The sequence below is a fragment of the Plecotus auritus genome (genome assembly GCF_963455305.1).
Source record: "Plecotus auritus genome assembly, chromosome: 3".
Classification (NCBI taxonomy): domain Eukaryota; kingdom Metazoa; phylum Chordata; class Mammalia; order Chiroptera; family Vespertilionidae; genus Plecotus; species Plecotus auritus.
This window is the reverse complement of record NC_137772.1, coordinates 212,681,834-212,705,319: the sequence shown is the minus strand read 5'-3', so window position 1 is coordinate 212,705,319 and position 23,486 is coordinate 212,681,834. Positions and strand designations below refer to the sequence as shown.

Sequence of the window (23,486 nt, the reverse complement as noted above, 5' to 3'; positions counted from 1 at the left end):
ATAGTATTTTTCTTTATTGAAGCTGTTTTAAATCCATAAATTTTTATATGTAGTAAAAATACGTATGATCAATGACAATATCTCACTCAGATCTTTGGGAAAAAGAATTGCCAAATAAACTGAAAGTTTGTGTTGGACAATTAACATATCTTTGCTCATAAAACCAACTTGCTGCAATGAAAAGCTATGAGTAAATACCAACTATCATAATTATTGGAAAATGGGTGTTAGAAAATTATATATAAGATATAGCCCAAAAATCAGCATTTCTGATGAGACCTGATCTCATTCCCCCACATATATTTGCCACTATACAATATCCAATAATGAAGCCTCCTGTAGCCTAGGGCAGTAGTCGGCAAACTCATTAGTCAACAGAGCAGCAAACCGCGGCTCACGAGCCACAGGTGGCTCGAGAGCCCCAGTTTGCCGACCACTGGCCTAGGGCATGGATCAACTGGCACTATTTGGTCCTATGTACTTTTCAGGGCTAGATATAAGGGCTGGAATTATATGGTTAAGCTTTTGGAGAATTATTAAGATACTGATTTAGACAATACCAGATCAACAAATAAGTATTAAAATGAAAAGATTCAACCAAATGCTAAGCAAATAATAGCAAATAGTTGATGTTGATGTAAACTGGCCAAAACAAAGCTATAGAGTCTAGTACATTCAAGCACAAGATACATAATATTTGAGAGCACTAGGTATGGGCATAATTTCTTTCATATATACTGTACTTGTTCTTCACAGTCAAATGATAAAATAGGGCATAAAGAGAGTTAAAGAGGTAGCAATAAAAAATTACAAATTGTTAGGAAGTCTCTTAGATAATTATTACGGACGTCTCAAGTTCATATGCATCTTAAAAGTACTTTTAAAAATAGCACCCTTTTGAATTATTTAAATTTCATGTGAAAAACAATTCTTGAAACATGGGAGGCAGTGAGGTTTAAAAATCTCATCAGACAGGATAAGATTACTTTAAATATGGACTTAAAATATAATTTAAGCAAAACTGATTTTTAAAAACAGGCTATTAACTCTATAAGACTTTTTTCTTAAATATTAAAGATACTAGCATATTCATTACCTTTAAAGAGACACTCCCTAATTTCCCAAGATAAAGTAGCCAGCCATTCACATATTCCTTACCACCCTGTTATAACTCTGCATATCAGTCAATTATATAATTATCTGCAAGATCTTAATACTTTCTGACACTTTATTTTCTTAATATTTCTACTACTTTATGAGTTCCATGAGAGCAAATGATATAAAAGAATGATTGACATTATATTAGGAAATTAATGCATTTTTGTTAATAGGTTCTTAGTAAGTTTTTGTTCAATGATTAAAGAAAAATTATTACATGTATTTGGCCCTTTTAGATAATTCAGAATTGAAACTATGGATAAAAACTTCTGTGGAATCAAATAAGTGCTCATATGTTTTTATTGCATTGCCTTAAAAAGAAAAGTTCTTTGTAAGCACAATTAAATTAAGATAATCTTTAAGATCTGTCATAAAGTTTTATAAACTAAGGCATAAAAGTTTTCTGCTTATATTTCAAAGGACATCTTTACTTTCATAGAAAATCACATTACTTCATGTGAATCTATAATACAAAAATTTCTATTTAACTTCACAGTGCAACAGTATGTCTAAAATATACAGTATATCTTCTTTATCCATTTGACATTGGGAAGAGGAACACATTTGGCAAAAATCAAGGCAGAGAAAACAGTGATATTCACATTGTAGTCAGAAACTTTTTTACTTTTCCCACTTTTAATTTTGTAAAACTTCAATTCAATTCTACTGTGCTTCTACTGTGCTAAAATAATGGGGACTTACCAGTATGTATATATCTATTCCTCAGTGGGTACAAAACCAGGTCTTAAATTGTCACATCTACAGCTTGCTCTTTAAGTCTAGCAAATTTTGTCCTTCTGATGCTAGGCAAACATCAGGAGAAAACATCTTGGCATCCTCACAGTTAGAGTGTTTCTTTTAACTCACGGATGTAATTAGAAATCTGTCCCTATCATTATGGTCAGATAACATGGCAGTTATGGTTTCCCTACTCTTGTATTTGCAAGTGTGTTTTAAAGAGGCTGTCTGAAAAAGCATTCCACATAAATGCAGTTATGATGTCCAGAAGCAAGGGCCTAAATTGAAAAAATCCACAAGATTGAAGCTTTTACCAAGACACTGAAAATAAAGATACTGTTCAGTTTATTTGTTTAATAAACTGATTCTATCCATACCACAAAGTATTTTGCAATGTTTGTTTAGAAGTTGAACAATTTTAAGCTTTCTAAAAATTCCAAGTTCCTTTTCCCATCCCTTAATTATTACTGAAGTGCAGATATTGAATCTCAATTTGAAGTCAGTTCTTCTAAATTAAGATTAACAATTTATACAGGGGTTTGTTTGTTTGTTTGTTTGTTTTTTGCTTTCTTCGCCAAATATCAATCACATATAATGAAACACACACACACAAAAAGTGGACTTAAGCTAATATACTGGTAAAAATTTTTATTTAATTGATTATTTCTTTTGGGGCCTTTATTGTATTTTTCCCTCATTACTTTATAATTTCTAAAGCAATAGCTTAGTATCTTAAAAAAATAAAATGAAGTAAAATAAAATAATGAAACAAAAACATTGTTTCTCAAATTCGTTTCATTCATCTATTCGAGGACTCTTGTGTGGTATTAGTAAGCATATTTGGTGATAAAAATAAATCTTTGCAAGACTGCAGCCCGAAAAGTTACTTTGGAATTTTAAAAGAAATATATTGCCTTCCAAAAATACTTGGTAAAAAAGAAAAATTAGAAGTTTGCAAGGAACAGAAAAATGGCTTAGAGGATGGCTGCTACTTTAATAGTCTTCATAAAATCTAATCCATCAGCTAACGAGTAGATAAAATTCTCCTGGAAAATACAAGCCAAGGAGACAAAAAATAAAAAGTAGAGGATTAACACAGTGTAACTATCATTGCTCTTTAAATGAGAAAACTATATACTTATAACAAAGATCCACTGATTTCTATAAACTAAGAGCCTTTTTCATAGGTATACCTTTAAGATAATGTTTTATATCTGTAAGCCAAAACTCCTATCTTAGGTCATTTTACATGTACAAATTAGTTCATTCCTTTTAATTAAAAGGCACAATAACAATTATTGTTTCCGCCCTGTAGAACTTGTAAGATAGATCAAAAAGAACACATCTGTAATCAATTTACCCTCTTGATGTATGAATGTACTCCATAAGTACCACTGAGAAAAAAACCAGGTAATTTAGTAAGTGTTTTGTCACGATTTAGAGCAAGAGAAAAAAAAAAAAAACCAAGCAGGATATAAGTTAAACATTAATTTCAAGCAAGAGAAAATAGTTACAAATCACTAAAAGGAATCACAAATTGGATCCAAGATGGCAGCCGACGGGACAGCAGGCTGCAAGATAGCGTGTGAGTGAGAGAATGAAATGAGAGTGCGGCAACCTTCGGGGAGTGTCAGTTTGTGAGTAAGGGACAACTATATTCCAAGGGACTGTTGGGGACTGGCGGACTGGGCTCCCATGTTCGGGCAGCCATTACTGCTGCTGAAATCTCTCCTGGAGCAGACAGCTCTGCCACAGAGACCATGCCATCTTGAAGGAGAGAGTGGCTGTTATCTGAAGCCCAGCCTTACCTTCAACCAGGGAGACCTCGGATACCTCCCGGCACCCTACAACCACAACACCCAGGGACCAGCTGCCTCAGCTGTGAACCCAGGAACACCAGGACTCCAGCCTCCCCAACTGTGGGAGCCTAAAAAGTCTGTCCAAGGGGAGACAAAGTGGCACGAATATGTGGACAAGCCCTGCACCTCCTCACAGAGCAGATAGAAGGAACAGCTGAATCGAATAACATCCACCCAGAATTGGCAAATAATTAAACACAGCTGGTGAGGCAATCTGTGGACAGAAAGGTCAGATATCGCCTAGAGAAAGGTGAGATCTGGGATCCAGGCTAGAGGGAGAAATGCACGCGAAACGTGTGCAGCGGGAATTCAAGGCTCAGAGGAAAACTGCGCCCCACAAAATCTGTGGCTGTTGGGGTCAGTGTAGCCCTCGAATGTGGAAGGGGGTTCACAGGGCTGATGGCAGAAGGGGACTCTAGAAATTAACCCACAGCAGGGTTGGGCCCAGAAAGGCAGCCTGAACTTCTATCAGTATACTGGCTGCGCAGTGCCAGAGAAAAAAAAGATGCAAGTCTGCACGTTTCCTCTGGCTCTTTATTTTCTTTTAAATCCTTGCTTTTCATTGCAAAGTCCAGTACATAGGATGTTCCAATTAAAATCACTCACTGAGACTGCAGGGGAATGTTGTTTTTGTGGAATCTGGGGATCAGAGTAGGGGAGAGACGAACAGAAAAACAGCTCTGGGGCAATCTGTCCCTCCAACCCAGTATTAAGTGCTGCAGGGTAAGCAATCTAAACACTGGGTAGAGGGGCCTTTTAGCCCTGGATATTAATACAGAAACACTTCCACCCAGGGGTTGTATCAGAAATTGACTCTTGTGTAACTACAACTAAAGGCAGGCTGAGAAACAAAGACATCCTGCCTGCTTGAAAACAGGGTTGTGGCTTATGACACAGAGGAGCAGTGGATGGCAGGGAACTTCAATACTGTGCTGATTACCTGACAGGAAACAGACCTGCCAAGCAGAACAGTAGAGGAAGTGAATAACCTTCACTATTTCACATTTTTATTTTTTTATCTTTTACTTAAGAAACTAATTTTTTTCTCACTTGATTTACCTTTTTTTAAAAAAACAACAACACATTTTTATTGACTTCAGAGAGGAAAGGAGAGGGCTAGAGAGATGGAAACATCAACGATAAGAGAGAACCACCGATCGGCTGCCTCCTGCACAGCCCCCACTGGGGATCGAGCCTGCAATCTAGCCATGTGGCCCCAGCCAGAATCGAACCTCGGACCCTTCAGTCCGCAGGCCGACGCTCTATCCACTGAGCCAAACCGGCAAGGGCTGATTTTACCTTTTTTATTATATTTTTATTTTTTAATTATTATTACTACTATTATTTTACCTTTTTTAAAAGTTTTATTTTATTTTTTTTCTTTATTTTATTTTGGGATTAGTGTTCTACATTCTATTTTTATTTTTCCTTTAGCACTATTTTACTCTATCTCAATTTTTCCTTTATGCCAATACTCTCTTCCTCACTTTCCCTCTTTCCTTGTTCTGTTTCTTTTACCCTGTTCCTGCTTTAGTTTTTCTCTACCCTTTCTTTTTACTCCCTGTTAAAAATTTCTTACTCATATATCTAATTTCTGCTACCCTGCTCCAAGTCCATACACATTTCTCTCTTCTCTTTCTTCACTATCCAAATTTTCTTTTTCTTTTTTTTAGCCTTTTGCTTTCTTTCTGTCTTGTTGTTGTTATTTGTTTGATTGTTAATTTGTTTTTTTATTTATGTTTTTGTTTCTTTTTGTTTTGTTTTCTTTTTTTTGCTTCTGTTTTTCCTCACTTCGCTTGTTCTCTTTTTCTACTAATAGCTTAACTAATCCCAATCACCAACTCAAGCCGATTTATTCTCTATTCTCCTTTTCCAATAGTAAGCAAATATACAGACAAAGAAGGGAAAGAATTATATATATATATATATATATATATATATATATATATATATATATATATAATTTTTTTAATATACTTTAATATATAGATTTTTTTCTATTTTTGTATTTTGTTTTTTACTTTTCTTCTTATTTACTCATTTTTTTTTCTATCTCCTCTATACTGAATTGTAGCTATTTCCCCGTTCATTCAATTCCTTGACCTTACCTTCTGGAAATAAGCTCTACTTCCTCAGATCCATCTGTGTGCTTGTTGTTTGGGGGTTTGTAGTTTACATATTTTGGATTTGTTGTTGTTTGTAGTTTGCATTCATCTCTGGGTGTATGTTGTTTGCATTTTTTGGATTAGTTGTTGTTTTATTGGAGTTTTCTCCACATATACATATATTATTTCCCCCTTTCTTTTTCCTTCTCTTTCTTTTCTCTCATATTTTTTCATTTTCTCAATGTCATTTTTCCACTCTTTTCTATCCCCTAATTCTCTTGGTTCTGGTGGTCACCTTTATTTGGGGTTATTAATATTGTGAATACATTTCTGTTTGGTGCCTTGTGTGTTGTGTCTTGTTGGGTTGTATTTTGTGCCTTTAAGTCAATGCAGGAGAGAGCTACATAAGCAGACACCCAGAGAGGAGTGATCATGGGGGCGTCAAAGAAACAGCTTGCATAAGAAAGGAAAAGAGGAATCATCATAAAAGGAAGTAAATGAAATGGAGGCAAGCAATATGTCAGAGAAAGAATTCAGAGTAATGGTCATAAGGTCGCTGAAAAGGATGGAAGACTAAGTCAACAATATGTGTAAGAACCAAGAGGAAATGAAAAATGACATTGCTGCAATAAAGAACTCAATAGAAAGCATCAACAGTAGACTAGAAGAAGTGGAGGACCGCAACAGTGAGCTAGAAGACAAGGTAGGAAAAAATACCCAAGCAGAGCAGCATCTAGAAAAAAAACTTAAAAAACAGGAGAGCCTAAGGGAACTTTGGAATAAAACAAAATGAAACAACATTGGAATAACAGGGGTGCCAGAAGTAGAGGGAACTGAGCAAGGAATAGAAAACCTGTTTCAACAAATATGACAGAAAACTTCCTAATATAGGGAAGAAACAGCTCACACAAGTCCAAGAAGCTCACAGAGTCCCAAACAAGACCAACGCCAATTTAATTATAATTAAATTGGCAAACACCAACGACAAAGTAAGAATTTTAAAGGCTGTCAAAGAGACATGAAAAGTTACCTACAGAGGATCCCCCATCAGACTAGCAACTGATTTCTCAACAGAAACACATCAGGCCAGAAGGGAATGGAATGAAATATACAAAGTCATGCAAAGGAAGGGTCTGAATCCAAGAATACTGTACCCAGAAAGGTTATCAATCAAAATTGAGGGTGAAATCAGGAGCTTCACAGACAAAAAAGGACTAAGGGAGTTTATGACCAACAAATCAGCAATGCAAGATATGCTAAGGGTCTGTTGTAAAAAGAATAAATAGAAAGGGAAGAAGGAACTCAGGTATTAAGAATAAAAATGACTACAAACAAGTACCTATCAATAAAAACTTTAAATGTAAATGGATTAAATGCCCAAATCAAAAGACATAGGGTAGCTGAGTGGATAAGAAAACATGACCCATATATCTACTGTCTACAGAAAACCCACCTCAAACAAAGGACTCACACAGCCTGATGGTGAAGGGATGGAATAAGGTTTTTCAGGCGAATGGAAATGAAAAAAAGCTGGGGTAGCAATACTTATATCTGATAAATTAGAACTCAAAGTGAAGGCCATAATAAGAGATAAGGAAGGCCACTTCATAATACTAAACGGAGCAATTCAACAAGAAGATATAACTCTGGTAAACATATATGCACCAAATACAGGAGCACCTAAATACAAAAAAAAAAAAAAAAAAAAAAAACTTCTGGAGGATATCAAGGGAGAGATTGACAGCAATGCAGTCATAGTAGGGGACTTTAATACCCCACTAACACCACTGGACAAATCCTCTAACCAAAAAATCAGCAAAGAAACATCGATCCTAAATGACTCACTAGACCAGATGGAATTAATTGACATCTTCAGAACATTTCACCCCAAAGCCACAGAATATATATTCTTCTCAAGTGCACATGGGTCATTTTCAAAGATAGACCACATATTGGGACACAGGCAAAGTCTCTTCAAATTCAAAAAGATAGAAATCATATCAAGCATCTTCTCAGATCACAACGGCATAAAACTGGAAATCAACTAAAATAAAAACAATAAAAAAACCAAACACCTGGAGACTAAATAGCATGCTGTTAAACAATGATTGGGTTACCAAACAGATCAAAGAAGAAATAAAAAGCATAATGGCAACAAATGACAATGAAAACCAACAATCCAAAATCTATGGGACACAGTAAAAGCAGTCTTGAGAGGGAAGTTCATAGCTCTACAGGCCTATCTCAAAAAACAAGAAAAAATGGTAATAAATTATCTAACCCTACAATTCAAAGAGTTAGAAAGAGAGCAACAAGAAAAGCCTAGCATAAGCAGAAGGAAGGAAATAATAAAGATCAGAGCGGATATAAACGACATAGAGACAAGAAAAAAAAAAGCATACAAAAGATCAACAAAACCAAGAGCTGGTTCTTTGAAAGGATAAACAAGATTGATAAACCTCTAGCCAGGCTCACCAAGAAGCAAAGAGAGAGGAGGACCCAAATAAACAAAATCAGAAATGAAAGAGGTGAAGTAACAACCAATCCACAGAAATACAATCGATTATGAAAAAAAATACTATGAACAAGTCTATTCCAACAAAATGGACAACCTAGATCAGTGGTCAGCAAACTGCGGCTCACGAGCTACATGCAGCTCGCGATCCACGGTTTGCCACTCTGTTGACTAATGAGTTTGCCAACCAGTGACCTAGATGAAATGGACATATTCTTAGAAAAATACAGGCTTCTAAAACTCAATCATGAAGAATAAAAAAACACGAATACACTGATAACTACCGAAGAAATTGAAGCAGCAATCAAAAATCTTCCAGCAAAGAAAAGCCCTGGTCCAGACGGTTTTGCAGGGGAGTTCTACCAAGCATTCAAAGAAGAACTAAATCCTATCCACCTCAGACTATTCCAAAAAATTCAAGAGAGAGGCACACTTCCAAGCTCTTTCTATGAAGTCAGCATCACCCTAATCCCAAAACCAGATAAAGAAACCACATAAAAAGAGAACTACAGGCCAATATTCTTGATGAACATAGATACTAAAATCCTCAACAAAATTCTAGCAAATCAGATTCAGCATAACATTAGAAAGATCATACACCATGACCAAGTGGGATTTATTATGGGGATGCAAGGATGGTACAATATCCGCAAATCAATAAATGTGATATATCACATAAACAAACTGAGAGACAAAAATCACATAATCATATTAATCGATGCAGAAAAAGCATTTGACAAAATCCAACACCCTTTCTTGATAAAAACTCTCAGCAAAGTGGGAATAGAGGGATCATACCTCAACATAATAAAAGCCATATATGACAAACCTACAGCCAACATCATACTCAATGGACAAAACGAAACGCATTTTCCCTAAGAACAGGAACAAGACAGGGATGCCTACTTTCACCAGTCCTGCTCAATATAGTTCTGGAAGTGCTAGCCATAGCGATCAGACAAGAAGAAGAAACAAAAGGCATCCAAATTGGAAAAGAAGAAGTAAAACTGTCCTTATTCGCAGATGACATGATACTATACATAGAAAACTCCAATGACTCCGTCAAAAAACTACAAGACCTAATAAATGAATTTGGCAATGTAGCAAGATACAATATTAACACCCAGAAATCTATGGCCTTTTTATACACCAATAATGAACTCACAGAAGGGGAATCAGGAAAAAAATCCCATTTTCCATTGAACCAAAAAAATTAAGATACCTAGGAAATTAAGATATCTTAACTAAGATTTGTACTCTGAAAACTACAGAACATTGACAAAAGAGATAGAGGAAGACAAACAAATGGAAGAACATACCATGTTCATGGATTGGTAGACTGAACATCATTAAAATGTCCATACTACCCAAAGCAATCTACAGATTCAATGCAATCCCCATTAAAATACCAACGGCATATTTCAAAGATTTAGAACAAACTCTCCAAAAATTCATCTGAAATAAAAAAGACCCCGAATAGCCACAGCAATCCTGAGAAAGAAGAACAAAGTTGGAGGTATCACATTACCAGCTATCAAGCTGTATTACCAAGCCATGGTTCTCAAAACTGCTGGTACTGGCACAAGAAGAGACATATAGACCAATGAAACAGAATGAACAGAGAACCCAGAAATCGACCCAAGCCATTACACTCAATTAATATTTGACAAAGGAGGAAAGAGCATACAATGGATTCAAGACAGTCTCTTCAATAAATGGTGCTGGCAAATTTGGTCAGATACATGCAAAAAAATGAAACTAGATCACCAACTTACACCATACACAAAAACAAAATCAAAATGGCTAAAGGACTTGAATGTAAGACAGGAAACCATAAAAATCCTACAAGACTCCATAGGCAGCAAAATAGCAGACATATGTCGTAGCAATATCTTTACAGACACAGCACCTAGGGCAGTGGTCGGCAAACCGTGGCTCGCGAGCCACATGCGGCTCGTGAGCCGTGGTTTGCCACTCTGTTGATTTATGAGTTTGCCGACCATTGACGTAGGGCAATGGAGACTAAGGAGAAAGTAAACAAATGGGACTACATCAAAATAAAAAGCTTCTGCACAGCAAAAGAAATCATCAACAAAACAAGAAAGCCCACTGCATGGGAGAACATATTTGCCAATGATATTTCTGATAAGGGTTTAATCTCCAAAATTTACAGAGAACTCATTCAACTTAACAAAAGGAAGATAAATGATCCAATCAAAAAATGGGCAAAGGACCTAAATAGACACTTTTCGAAAGAGAACATACAGAAGACCAAGAGATATATAAAAACATGCTCAAAGTAACTAATCATCCAAGAGATGCAAATCAAAACAATGAGATGCCATCTCACACCTGTCAGAATGGCTATCATCAACAAATCAACAAATGACAAGTGCTGGTGAGGATGTGGAGAAAAAAGAACTCTCCTGCACTGCTGGTGGGAATGCAGACTGGTGCAGCCACTGTAGAAGACAGTATGGAGTTTCCTCAAAAAGTTAAAAAAGAACCCCCATTTGAACCAGTAATCCCACTTCTAGGAATGTATCCCAAGAAACCAGAAACACCAATCAGAAAGGATATATGCACCCCTATGTTCATAGCAGCACAATTTACAATAGCTAAGATTTGGAAACAGCCTAAGTGCCCATGAGCAGATGAGTGGATTAAAAAACTGTGGTACATCTACACAATGAAATACTATGTCGCTATAAAAAAGAAGGAACTTTTACCATTTGCAACAGCATAGATGGAACTGGAGAGCATTATGCTAAGCGAAATAATCCAGTGGGACAAAGATAAATATCACATGATCTCACTCATATGTGGGATATAATGATCAACATAATTTGATGAACTAGAATAGATCTAGAGAGAAATGGTAGGCGAGGGGGGGTTAGAAAGCAACCAAAGGACTTGTATACATGCATATTAGCATAAGCAATGGACACAGACACTGGGGCGGTGGGGACTTGCCTGGGGTGGGAATGGCTTGGGGTGGGGGGTGGGAATCAATTGGGGAAAAAGGAGACATATGTAAAACTTTAGACAATAAAAAAAAAAAAGTAAATAAAAATAAATAAATAAATAAATAATAAAAATTAAAAATCCCCTTTTAAAAAAAATCACAAATCTTAGCAGAAAACATTCAAAGGTGGACTTGGGATATTTTCTTGTACCAAAAAGGGTAAGTGCTCAAGAGTTTAAAAGAGCATGTAAAAAAGTACAGAAGGCAGCTTGAAGGGGATCTCTCTACTTTTGCATCAAAGATTAAGGGCTGTAATTAATTTTTAACTCCAAATAAATAAAACTCCATGAATCCTTAGAATATATACACAAATAAAACAGGAGAAAGATACATAGAAAAAATATCTAATTTGCCTCCTATATTACATGTAATTATTACACCAACTCCTAAACTTGAAATTAAAGAGAAAGAAAGAAATAGTGACCCTGCCATTTTTAGGGAACTGAACTTCAACCCAGTTGGTAAGATAAAGTTCTTCTTTATTGAGAAATGGCAGCTAATTAATGTAAAGACATGCTAGACTAAGAAACCCACCATTCTACAAACTCTAAAGAAATAATTGACTTAGACAAGCACGATCAATGCATACGTAAAACCATTCAGGTGAAAGCTTATTGGGAAATAGAATATTACACAGTGTCTAAGTATCACCCCACAGATCTTTGCTGACAGCAAAGGGAAAACCACTTATTTATACTGGACAGACTGGACATTTCAAGACAACATGAGTTTGTGTCTCCTGATATGATACAAAATGAAATATTCAGCATCAGTTATAAAGTATTTGTTAAGAAATGTTAAACCTCAATCTAAGTAAGCTTTCAGGCGTAACTTCCAGTTTATTGGAAATAGAGAAACAAGTAAAATAATACCAGTAGGAGTTAATCAGTTAAATGAGAAGTAAAAAAAAAAAAGACTGGGGGGAATTCTTCTAGGTTAAGAATCTAAAGAAACATAAAACCCATTTAGGGGACAAATAGAGAAATGAGAATAGAGAAGATACCAAATGATATCAGGGAATACTTAAGTTTTCTTACATATGGTAATAATATTGTGGTTAACCCCTTATTTTCAGGAAATAATATGCTGAAGATATTTAGGGATTACGTGTCATGATATCAGCAACTTACCTTTCATATAGTTAAGTTAGGCCAAGGTAACAGGTTTAATTATATTAAACCAAACCTGTACTTTGCACTACTTTCCTGTGAAGTGTTTGCATAACAAACCCTCCTATCAGAACTCATGATGCAGCAGTTATTCTACTGCAAAGGGTGCAGAACAGATTTCCCCGTTTTACGTTTCTTCCCAAGAAGCAACAATACTGTTTCCGAACAAAACAGTAATGTGGCGTTTACCAAATACAGTCAGCTCTAGGTAGCCACAGGTTCCACATCTGTGGATTCAACCAACTACAGATGGAAAATAGTTGAAATTTAAAAAAAAAAAAAATATTGTTGCTATGAGGCCTATGATGACTGCATCTGACTGAATGTATATGGATTTTTTTCTTGTCTTTCTTCCCTAAACAACACATTATAACAACTATTTACATAGCATTTACATTGTATTGGGGATTAAAGTAATCTAGAGATGACTTAAGGTATATAGGAGGATGTGTGTAGGTTATTTGCAAATACTACATACATTATTCTATATAAGAGATTAAGCATCCGTGGATTTTGGTGTCCAAGGGGAGTCCCGGAACCAATCCCCCACAGTGACCAAGAGACACTATATAAAGATTCAATGAAATCTAGCAATCTGGATCTTCAACCATTTTTCTGATACTTAAGAGTGATACCTATTTTTGTACAGTGCCTGTTACGTTGGCCCAAAACCATGAAATAACTGATTGTTATGCTTTCACCAGTCTTCAATGTATTACTCTTTGCAAACAGTATTACTTAAAATAAAACTTTAAAAAAAATAGTAACTGTACATATAATCAAATTCATAGTGATTTGAAGGGGATCATATCCTGCTTTAATTTACTCACAATTTATCAGTACCTTTTCATTATCCTGGTTGTCTTTACTCATTGGTGATGTCGGTACAGAAAGACCAGTTTCATCATCTACTGCGGACTGTCTGCCAGACAGAAAATCCCGTAGTTGACTCTGTAGGAAATACAAGACATTACTAATAAAATGATATGCCAACTATAAAAAAAATTTCACACCTAGGTCTACCCAGCGTCACTGATGTTCTAGCATACAGCATTTTACCTAACCTTTGTTGGCAGTCAACAATATGCAGACATGGAATTACTCTTTCAAAGAAAATGCTTCCATTACTTTCCAGTTCAGAGTTAAAAGATGACCTTGGAAATTTAATCTTACTATTTTATTTTTTATGGAAGAAAATTTAAAAGAAAGAAAAGCCTTGTTTCTCTCTTTCCCTTTCTTTCTCTCTCTCAAATTAATCAATCAATCAATAAAAAAGAAATCATGCATTTGGGACTGATTTCTTTATTAAAATTTTCCTTCTCTAATAAGAAGCTATTCTTACATTTAAACCAAATAATAATAACCCAAGTTCAACAAAGTTTACCACCAAAACCTTTCTTCCAAGTAGTGACTAGCTAGGTTTCAGGTAGCTAAATTCTCCATTTTTAATATGACCCAAAAAGCAAAAGCATTATCAAGTTTCTATAAATGCTAATACCAGAATTAAAAATAAACCTAGTCAAATTTTAATTTGATTAGGCTAGAACTGCTTTGAAAAATACTTACGGGGGATATGTTGGCATTATTTTCACCGTCAGAAGTCAAAGCACTACATTTTTTATAAACATCGATCAGATCTAACATATTACTATTCTTTAAGAAATTATCGTAAGTCCTCCTAATGTCCTCATAATGGCCAATCACTTCCATATTTTCAACTGGTAAGTTCAATTTCTCCTGTAGTAAGTGTTTCCAGGTCAATAAGACATCACTGAGAGAAACTGTAAATTCTCCACTGCGCTGAAAAAGATAATGCCAAAAATGAAGATAAAGTTGGTTGAATTTTGTATTAAATTCTTGTGAAATTGAAGAGAACATCTAAGTTGACCTATGAAATCATTTTAAAACCAGATATTAAAAGATTTTTATGATTTTATAAAATATGAACAACTATGGCAAGTTCTCACGTGACAAAACTGGCAAATACAGTATAAAGACATTGTCTATTACCTGAGCTTCACTAAATTTCTACTCAAAGTGGGGCGATAGGAGGGCAGTGAGCTGTAGCTAAGTACTACTGATTGGGGAAATATTCGATTCTGTTAATATTTGGTTCCTATTCATTCTTTTAGTTAATATATTTTTAATCTCTTATTTAAAAACTGTCAATGTCATAGTGAATTCCCATATACCACACACATTATTCCAAGTGTTAATCTTAAAATATGATCAGAAAAGTTAAATTTTTTAAAACTATGTTTCATTTCATTATTCTTGTAGAGAAAACAAAACACCAGTGCTAAAACTTTGGGTCAAAGAAGGTTTTTATTCTTCCCTACATAGGGACACACTAAACTGTAGGCAAATGAGTGCTAAAAAGTCAGTCAGGTTTCTTTCTCTAAGCTGTCAGATGTTACTTATCAAACAAAATTGTTCAAATTTGGGCATATTGAAGGTGTGTTTTTTTCAATTGATTGCGTTCTGCTCCCACTTTATACCTCCAATATTAATAATGGTGTCCTCCACAAAATGCCAACTCCAATTCAGTAAAAAATTCTAACTGCTCCTTTTCAATGCTTCATGAATAAGAAATATTTATAAGCATCCCTATGTGGTTTTGTGAAACGTATCAATGTTGCTGTCTTCTACAGTTTAGCTCCATTAATATATTAGCAGTTTCTGCTAACAACTAGATTTTTCCATTAATTGCATTTTAAGATGGATGGATATTTAAATAGAACTTAAAATTTACTGGAACTAAATTGTAACATCATATTTAGCCAATGAAGAATAACAGAAAGAAATCAAACAGAATCATATGATGTAGTACTATTTCTAAATATCTGACTCTTTCAAATATCTATCTTTATATGTTTTATAAAAATCCATCACATTTTCCAATTACTATCCAAATTTAAGACAAAGTGTACAACCTCCCTTAAAATAATTAACGCTCTACTCATCCATATGAAAGCAATTAAGAAATTTATCCTAATTGTCCTTAGAGTAGGGACCTGTTATATCATAGTTATGAAAATTAATTATATCTCATGAAATCAGTTCAATGAACAAACAAAAAGATCATTTTTCTCAAACCATAGATCCATAATCCAAACATTGAATAAAAAATTGTATACTTTACTCCCAAACCCTACAAAAGTTATATATTATTAAATCTCCAAATGGTATTTAAATTAAATAAATCCATTTATTTAGTTTAAAACTAAATTGTTTTATCTTAAAAATTCTTAAAACTATTTTGGCATAACGTCCTTCACGGTAAAAATAAATTAAGTGTTTGCTTTAATGTAAATATGTAATTTATTCTCATTCTGTTGACTGTAACTAAAGGAAAACTATGCAAACTCTTGATCTTCTGAGAAAAGGCTCTGACTAGATTAAGTGTTTATACTGAGATTGTAAAAACATTTTAAATCCAAATAAAATTGCACTCCAGATATCAGTTTTCAGGATCAGGTGCCCACCATGACAGGATATTCTATTTTTCAAACAAGTAACAACTGATTGAGAGAGAGTCTGTGGTCAAATCAGAAAATGTTTTGCTAGGAAAACATGCCAACTGGCTACTATTTGAAGGAAGTTCAAAATGTTCAATGCTTTGATGGACAGCTGAAGGATTATATTTCACAAGAATAAAATGAGAAAAAGCAAGAGTTACACTTTTTCAGAGACCTTGTACTTTGTATATTTTATCAAAGTTATTTATTATTCAAAATTTTAAATAAACTTCACATTTTTAACTAGCTGGAATTCTTATTATCAAAAGAGTAAAGATAGCAGGTCTACTTAAGAGCATTAATTGGTGCCCAGCCGGCATGGTGGCTCAGTGGTTGAGCTTCGACCTATGAAAGAGGAGGTCATGGTTCGATTCGCGGTCAGGGCACATGTGCAGTTGGGGGCTTGATCCCCAGTTGGGGGCTCGCAGTAGGCAGCCGATCAATGATTCTCTCTCATCATTGATGTTTTTATCTCTCCCTTCTCTCCCTTCTTTGCTGTGTGAACTTGGGTAAGATACTGAGTCAATTTCCTTGGTTATAAAATGAGATTGTACAGATTAAATAACACTTTATAAATGGTAGGTAATCAAAAATGGCAGTTGCCCTTCTCTTTTTATCAGGTAAAATAATTGTCAGTTTGTTTGCTGGGGGAGGAGTAGAAGATAATTATAATTCAACTAGAGGTCCAGTGCACAAAATTCATGCACTGGGGTGGGGGTTTCCCTCAGCCCGGCCTGCGCCCTCTCACAGCCTGGGAGCCCTCAGGGAGTGGGCCTATGCCAGCAGTCGGACATCCTTAGCGTTGCTGCGGAGGCGGGAGAGGCTCCCGCCACTGCTATTGAGCTTGCCAGGTGTGAGCCTGGCTTCTGGCTGAACAGCGCTCCCCCTGTGGGAGTGCACTGACCACCAGGAGGCAGCTCCTGCGTTGAGTGTCTGCCCCTTAGTGGTCAGTGCACGTCATTGCAACTGGTCAACCAGTCGACTATCTGCCCCTTGGTGGTCAATGCAGGTCATAGCGAGTGGTTGAGCAGCCTTAACATATCATTAGCATATTATTATGCTATTGATTGGTTGAACAGACGACTGGATGACCGGACACTTATTATATAGGATTTTAAATTCTGTTTCTCCTTGTTATGTCTCTGTTAGGTCATTTTCAAATCTGTCAGTCAACCACAGGTGCTGTGGTGGCTTTCCACGAGGTTATAAATTAATATCTTTGTCTGTTTCATCCAATAGAACATTTGTAATGTTCTGAAAGCTTTTTAAGGTGAAAAAGAGCCTTTATAATGTAATTGCATGACAGAATCAAACTATGAGGCCAATTCCAAAGACAGTAAAGGCTAAAATATTATTTGCAACCTAATGAAGTCATATATTTGTCACATAATGAAGTCAATAGTGAATGAATCTAAAACAGGTAAATCATTAGCAGTATAAAACTACTAGAGAGGTATTACATGATTTAAGCTAAAAAAAATCTTGCTCCTCTAAAAACATGCCAAAAACCTAACACTCAAAGATTATTTTAATATACCTTTTCTTTTTCCCCACTAAAGCAGTTAAGAAAACAAACATGGCCATCGGCAGACTAACAATTCTGCTAGGTATTCAAAAGTTCTACTGCAGTCAAATTCAGTTATAAGGATTATACTTCAGGGACTCAAACTTCAGAGAATTAAAAACCATAAGTAGACCACAACCACCGGGTGAAAAAGAGTTGAAGGATATATACAACCAACTCCACCCTTTTATTACTGTAAGCTACTTACCAATGCACCTGCAGGCATGTGTGTGTGTTGTTTCATAATGGGTGCCTTGGAAGTCTGAGCACAGTGAGGAATGCCTAAGCTAAGTCTCCACATAGAGAGTTAAAGTAAAACAGAACTGCAACCACCATCTCCACATGTATGCATATCTACACAAACTGTGAAAAGCTCAGTTGCAATTCACCACTCCCCCTTTTCCCACCCAGAGTCTGAACTTTCACAGGTAATAAAGTGAATTAGCAGGTAGGACATTAGCAAGTAGGAAAAAAAACCCAGTGAATGCTACACAGACAAGTCCTGAAGAAAAAGTGTCTTGGATTGAATATTTTAATATGTCAAAATTTTTACAATGAGAACTAAAATTTTTTCAGGCTACATTTTATTTAACTTGTTGATATATCTATTTCTCAATTATTTATACACAAGCAAACAAACAATAGGAGGTGATTTGAACATGCTCTGTATACTCTGTTTGATTCCAGAACAACAACTCTCAATCACTAAACAGCTATTCCTAATAATTGTCTCAATTTCTCTCTCGCTTCATTTCCCAGTGTATGGTCACCAAGGTTTAACCATCAGCTAGCCCATTCCATGTATACAATATCCTCAGAATCTATTATCCATCTTAAAATAACTTCTTCAGATTATAAAAGAAGGACAATGCAAATCAAAACGACAATGCGGTACCATCTCACACCTGTGAGAATGGCTATCATCAACAAATCAACAAATGACAAGTGCTGTCGAAGATGCAGAGAAAAAGGAACCCTCGTGCCCTGCTGGTGGGAATGCAGCCACTGTGGAAAGTTTGGAGTTTCCTCAAAAAATTAAAAATGGAACTTCCATTTGACCCAGTAATCCCACTTCTAGGAATATATCCCAAGAAATTAGAAACACCAATCAGAGAGAACATATGCGGCCCTATGTTCAGAGCAGCACAATTTATAATAGCTAAGATTTGGAAACAGCCTAAGTGCCAATCAGCAGATGAGTGGATTAAAAAACTGTGGTACATCTACACAATGGAATACTACGCTGCTGTAAAAAGGAAAGAACTCTTACCATTTGCAACAGCATGGAGGGACATGGAGAGCATTATGCTAAGCAAAATAAGCCAGTTGGAGAAAGATAAATATCAATGATCTCACTCATTTGTGGAATATAATCAACAACATAACCTGATGAACAAAAATAGATCCAGAGACAGAGAAGCATCGAACAGACTGCCAAACTTCAGAGGGAAGGCCAGGGGGTGAGGAGGTAAGAGATCAGCCAAAGGACTTGTATGCATGCATATGAGCATAACCAATGGACACAAGACACTAAGGGGGTGAGGGCATGTGTTGGGGGGTGGGGGTGGCCGGGGAGAGGTCAATCGGGGAAAAAGGAGACCTATGTAATACTTTAAACAATAAAGAAATTTTATAAAGGACTTTTTTTTTTAAATGCTCAAGCAAGACTTAATATGGACTGCAATGGGAAGCAAAGAGACTCTATGATGACCCTTAGGCATCTAGTTTCAGTGACTGAGTGAGTAATAATACAAACACTGAGACTAAGAATATGAATATTAAGGTAAGCTGAGGGAGCAAACAATGTGGTTTCTTTTTAAAAAACTGATGTGGAGACAGTAATGGGACATCAAGGTAAAATGTCCAATGAGTATTGACCATACCAAAGCACGACTTAGTAGAGAGGTCTGGCATAAGAATACTGCTGAAACAACTAAAGTGGGTAAAATCGAGCACATTGGAAGATAGCAACAAAGTGTATCTAAAATATATGCAGAACTCTTTCAAAGAGTAAGAAAGTGATCAAAGCAACTCAACAGTAAAATAAGCTAAGGATATAAACACAGTTTAAGAAAAGAACATCTAAATGGTTAAAGCATTTTAAAGGAAGGGAAGGAGGGAGGGAGGGAAGAAGGAGGGAATCTGTGGAAGGGAGGAAGAGAGGGAAGAAATGAACATTTATATAAACAGCTGCAATCGGCCTCCCTGTGGTTCCTTGAACACGCCAAACATATTCCTACCTCAGGGCCCTTGCATCAGCTGTTCCCTCTGTCTGGTAGTCCCACCCCACCTAAATCCCATGACATAACTCCTCCTTTCACTCATTCAAATCTTGGCTCAAATGGCAACTTCTGAATGAGGCCTCCTTGGACCACTCTAATTCAGATTGCAAGAACTCCTCCACCACAAACTCTATACACTCTTTATGTGGAACTCTGTTTTGTTCTTTTCTGTAGCATTTATTATGACTTAAAGCACTAAATATCTTATTTATTAAAATGTTATCTCTCCTGACTAGAAAATTATTTCTATAAGCGCAGGGATTTCCTTCAATATTATATTCCTAATGCTCAGAATAATGTCTAGCACAGTGGTCGGCAAACTCATTAGTCAACAGAGCAGCAAACTGCGGCTCACGAGCTACGGTTCGCCGCAGTTTGCCGACCACTGGTCTAGCACATAGCAAAAACTCAGTATTTGTTGAAAGAATATCTACATAAGATAGAATTTTGTCAAAAATATTTTATGTTCGCCCTAGCGCAGTGGTCGGCAAACTGCGGCTCACGAGCCACGGTTTGCGGCTCTGTTGACTAATGAGTTTGCTGACCACTGACCTAAACTCTCGATTCCAATAATTACAGGCTGTTGTTGTTCCTTGTGATTAAGCCCCAGGTTTAGCTCAGTGGATACAGTGTTAGCCTGAGGACTGAAGGGTCCCAGGTTCTATTCCAGTAAAGGGCACATGCCTGGGTTGCAGGCTCGGTCCCCAGTGAGTGGTGTGCAGGAGGCAGCCGATCAATGATTCTCTCTCATCATTGATGTTTCTATCTCTCTCTCCCTCTCCCTTCCTCTCCGAAATCAATAAAAAATATTTAAAAATATTTTGTTCAAAATTTATCTTAAAGTGCATTGCTTTAAACATGCAAAACTGCCAACTATTCAAGCAGAGGAAAGACTACCTCTTATTTTAAGATCATACAATTTCTAATTTTTAGGTGTTAAAATAGTCTTCCTTTTTCAAAATGATAGCTCTATTAATTATTTTTCCTTACTGGCCTTATTTGCCAACATGAGAAATGTTCAAATCTGTCAATGTCTAATTCTTTTAGAAATTTTGCTGGTTTATGAAATCTAAAATTCTGGGATCTACGGCCATACAGGATTAAAATAATTCATCAGAACGTCATTCCACTATCTAGCCAGGGGTGGGCAAACTTTTTGACTTGAGGGCCACAATGGGTTCTTAAACTGGACCGGAGGGCCGGAACAAAAGCATGGATGGAGTGTTTGTGTGAACTAATATAAATTCAAAGTAAAGGAGCGGAGGGGAGAGCAAGAGAACCCTCCGCTCTTTCGGCTCCGCGGGCCGGATAGAACAGCCGAACGGGCCGGATCCGGCCCACGGGCCGTAGTCTGCCCACGGCTGATAGCCCAACAGACCAATGGAAATCAGCTTTATCCTTCAAAAACCTTCTTCTCTAGTCAAGACAGTCTCCTTACCATTTTCATGATTTTGATTCCCCGTGGATGCTTCTTCTGAACTTTCCCCTTACTTCATCCCTTCTTTAAAACCTTCCCATCCAAAGATTTCCTCTGCTTTAAGTATATTATCTAAAATGCTTTACCACTCCAGCCTACATTCATTCACCTCTCATCTGAGCACCTCTAGCCCTCTAGGTAGAGCTCATGTTAAACAGTAGTTTGGCCCAAGCCAACTATGTAGTAATCACTTCAGGGTGATTTAAAAAAAACAACAACAATTTTCAGGGTCTCAGTGCAGATTGAGAGAGTAGAATTTCAAGATTGGGGCCCAGGAGTCAATATATTTCAAAAGTCCTCCCAAATGATTCTGATCCATAGAGTGGTCTAGGAAAAATTAATCTATACTATAAAATCTTAAATTAGTCATAAAATACTTTGGTTATATTTAAATAAACATTATCTATGTGTGCCTTCCAGATCTTTTTAGGGAAGAAAGTCTTATAAAATTAAAATAATTTTAACCATAATAATCCTAACAGTTGCATGTTTAACTTAAAACTTCAAATTAAACATCAAATGTGCATATCCTATGTTGAATTATACATATGAAGGCCTTAATTTTGAAACGAGTAATTTAAAATCCAATAGTAATTTCTGACATAGGTATGCAGAGGCATTTGTGGAAACAGTATATTGATATTATCATAGGAGGTCATCTATTGCAAAGAAATTAATGTAATGAAGTTTATTCAAATAGCAGCAACCAAAATTCACTGTTAAAAAAAAAGCGTACCTAAATATAGCCTACTAACCTGTTTGTTGTTCTCTGCCATGGAAAGCTGCAATGCCAAGATCATGGAGTCTGCACCACATACAGTAGTTCTCTCAGAGTCACAAAGAGTGTGCCAATTCCTTCTGAACTCTTTAATCATATCCAAGACAGACTTCTGATGAAGCACAGCCATCCTCCTAAAGTAGGACTTTTATATTGTAGTTCTCTCAATATTAAAAAGCTTTATTTTAATTGGAAATTAATATTTAACATGTATAAGGCAAGCAAGAGTTAGAGAAAAATAAGGAATGAACAAGATGTCATCTCATGTTTACAAAGATTGCTTTTCATTAAATTTAGGAAAACAGAATAAAACCATTTCTCCCCAATCGTATTTTCCTCTCCTTTAGCTTTCTTAAGCCAAATCGTTTGAAATAACAAAATACAACCTTCAATTTGAAAATTCATACAAAATAGATACACCAATTCTGCAAACTTATAATTACAGACACCTAGCTAATTAAAACTGTTTAAAAATTTTGTTTTAAGATAGATGGTAATATCTGTGGTAGATTGGGGAGGAAGGTAGCCAATTTCTTCCCATCATTATATTATCCCAAAAGAGATGGTCTATTTTTCCACCCGTTTGAATCTCGGTTGGCCTTGTGACTTGATTTAACCAATAGAATGTAGCAAGAATGGCACTGTGGGAGTTCCAAGACTAGACCTCAAAAGGCCAGTACAGTAAAAGAGTTAATACAGCAGGCCTGATTACTATCCTTTGGAAGCCCTGCTTACAAGGTTGGCCCTTGACTGGCATCTGGGAACATAGATTTCAGGAGGGTTTCTAGTAAGAGTGGTTCACTGTGCTTAAACTGTTTGTACAACAGTATAGTTTATGCTGAACACTAGGTTCCTTCTGAGTTTAGAATTTTGGGACAAAATCTCAGATGTTTACTATGTATCTTGGGTTTCTATGATCAAGAAAATGGGCATATGCCATTTGCAAAATAATAACTTAAAGACAAAATCAGTGGCGCAACTTAAATTTACAGGTATACGACTGTAAAGTATCTACTTAAATACAAATCCTAGTAAATAGCTAAGAATTATATTTCTCTTAAAAATATCACCCTCATGTCTTATCTATATATATAAAAGCCTAAATGACCTAACAACCGACCAGTTGCTATGATGCACCCTGACCACCAGGGGGCAGATGCTCAACGCAGGAGCTGCCCCCTGGTGGTCGGTGCACTCTCACAGCCAACCTCCTGTGGCCGACCAACCTCCCATGGTCCCTCCGCCAGGCCAGCCAGCCCCGCCCAAATTGGACCCCGATCATCAGCCAGGCCGAGGGA

General features: G+C 36.2%; 1 protein-coding gene across 24 annotated transcripts in view; it reads right to left on the bottom strand.

Moving 5' to 3' along the window:
* Positions 1 to 22,318, bottom strand: part of PARPBP (PARP1 binding protein) — a gene marked incomplete at both ends in the record, with an annotated part of 50,800 nt that extends 28,482 nt beyond the window's left edge. For 9 of the 24 annotated variants that reach the window (XM_080661665.1, XM_080661685.1, XM_080661688.1 and 6 more), the window contains 3 exons: positions 13,413 to 13,520; positions 14,136 to 14,369; positions 22,166 to 22,318. In XM_080661665.1, the coding sequence (XP_080517791.1) occupies positions 13,413 to 13,520; positions 14,136 to 14,369; positions 22,166 to 22,318 (495 nt within the window). The remainder of the gene's footprint in view (positions 1 to 13,412; positions 13,521 to 14,135; positions 14,370 to 22,165) is intronic. The other 15 variants (XM_080661684.1, XM_080661668.1, XM_080661672.1 and 12 more) reach the window with 3 other exon arrangements.
* Between the last annotated feature and the right edge of the window lie 1,168 nt (positions 22,319 to 23,486).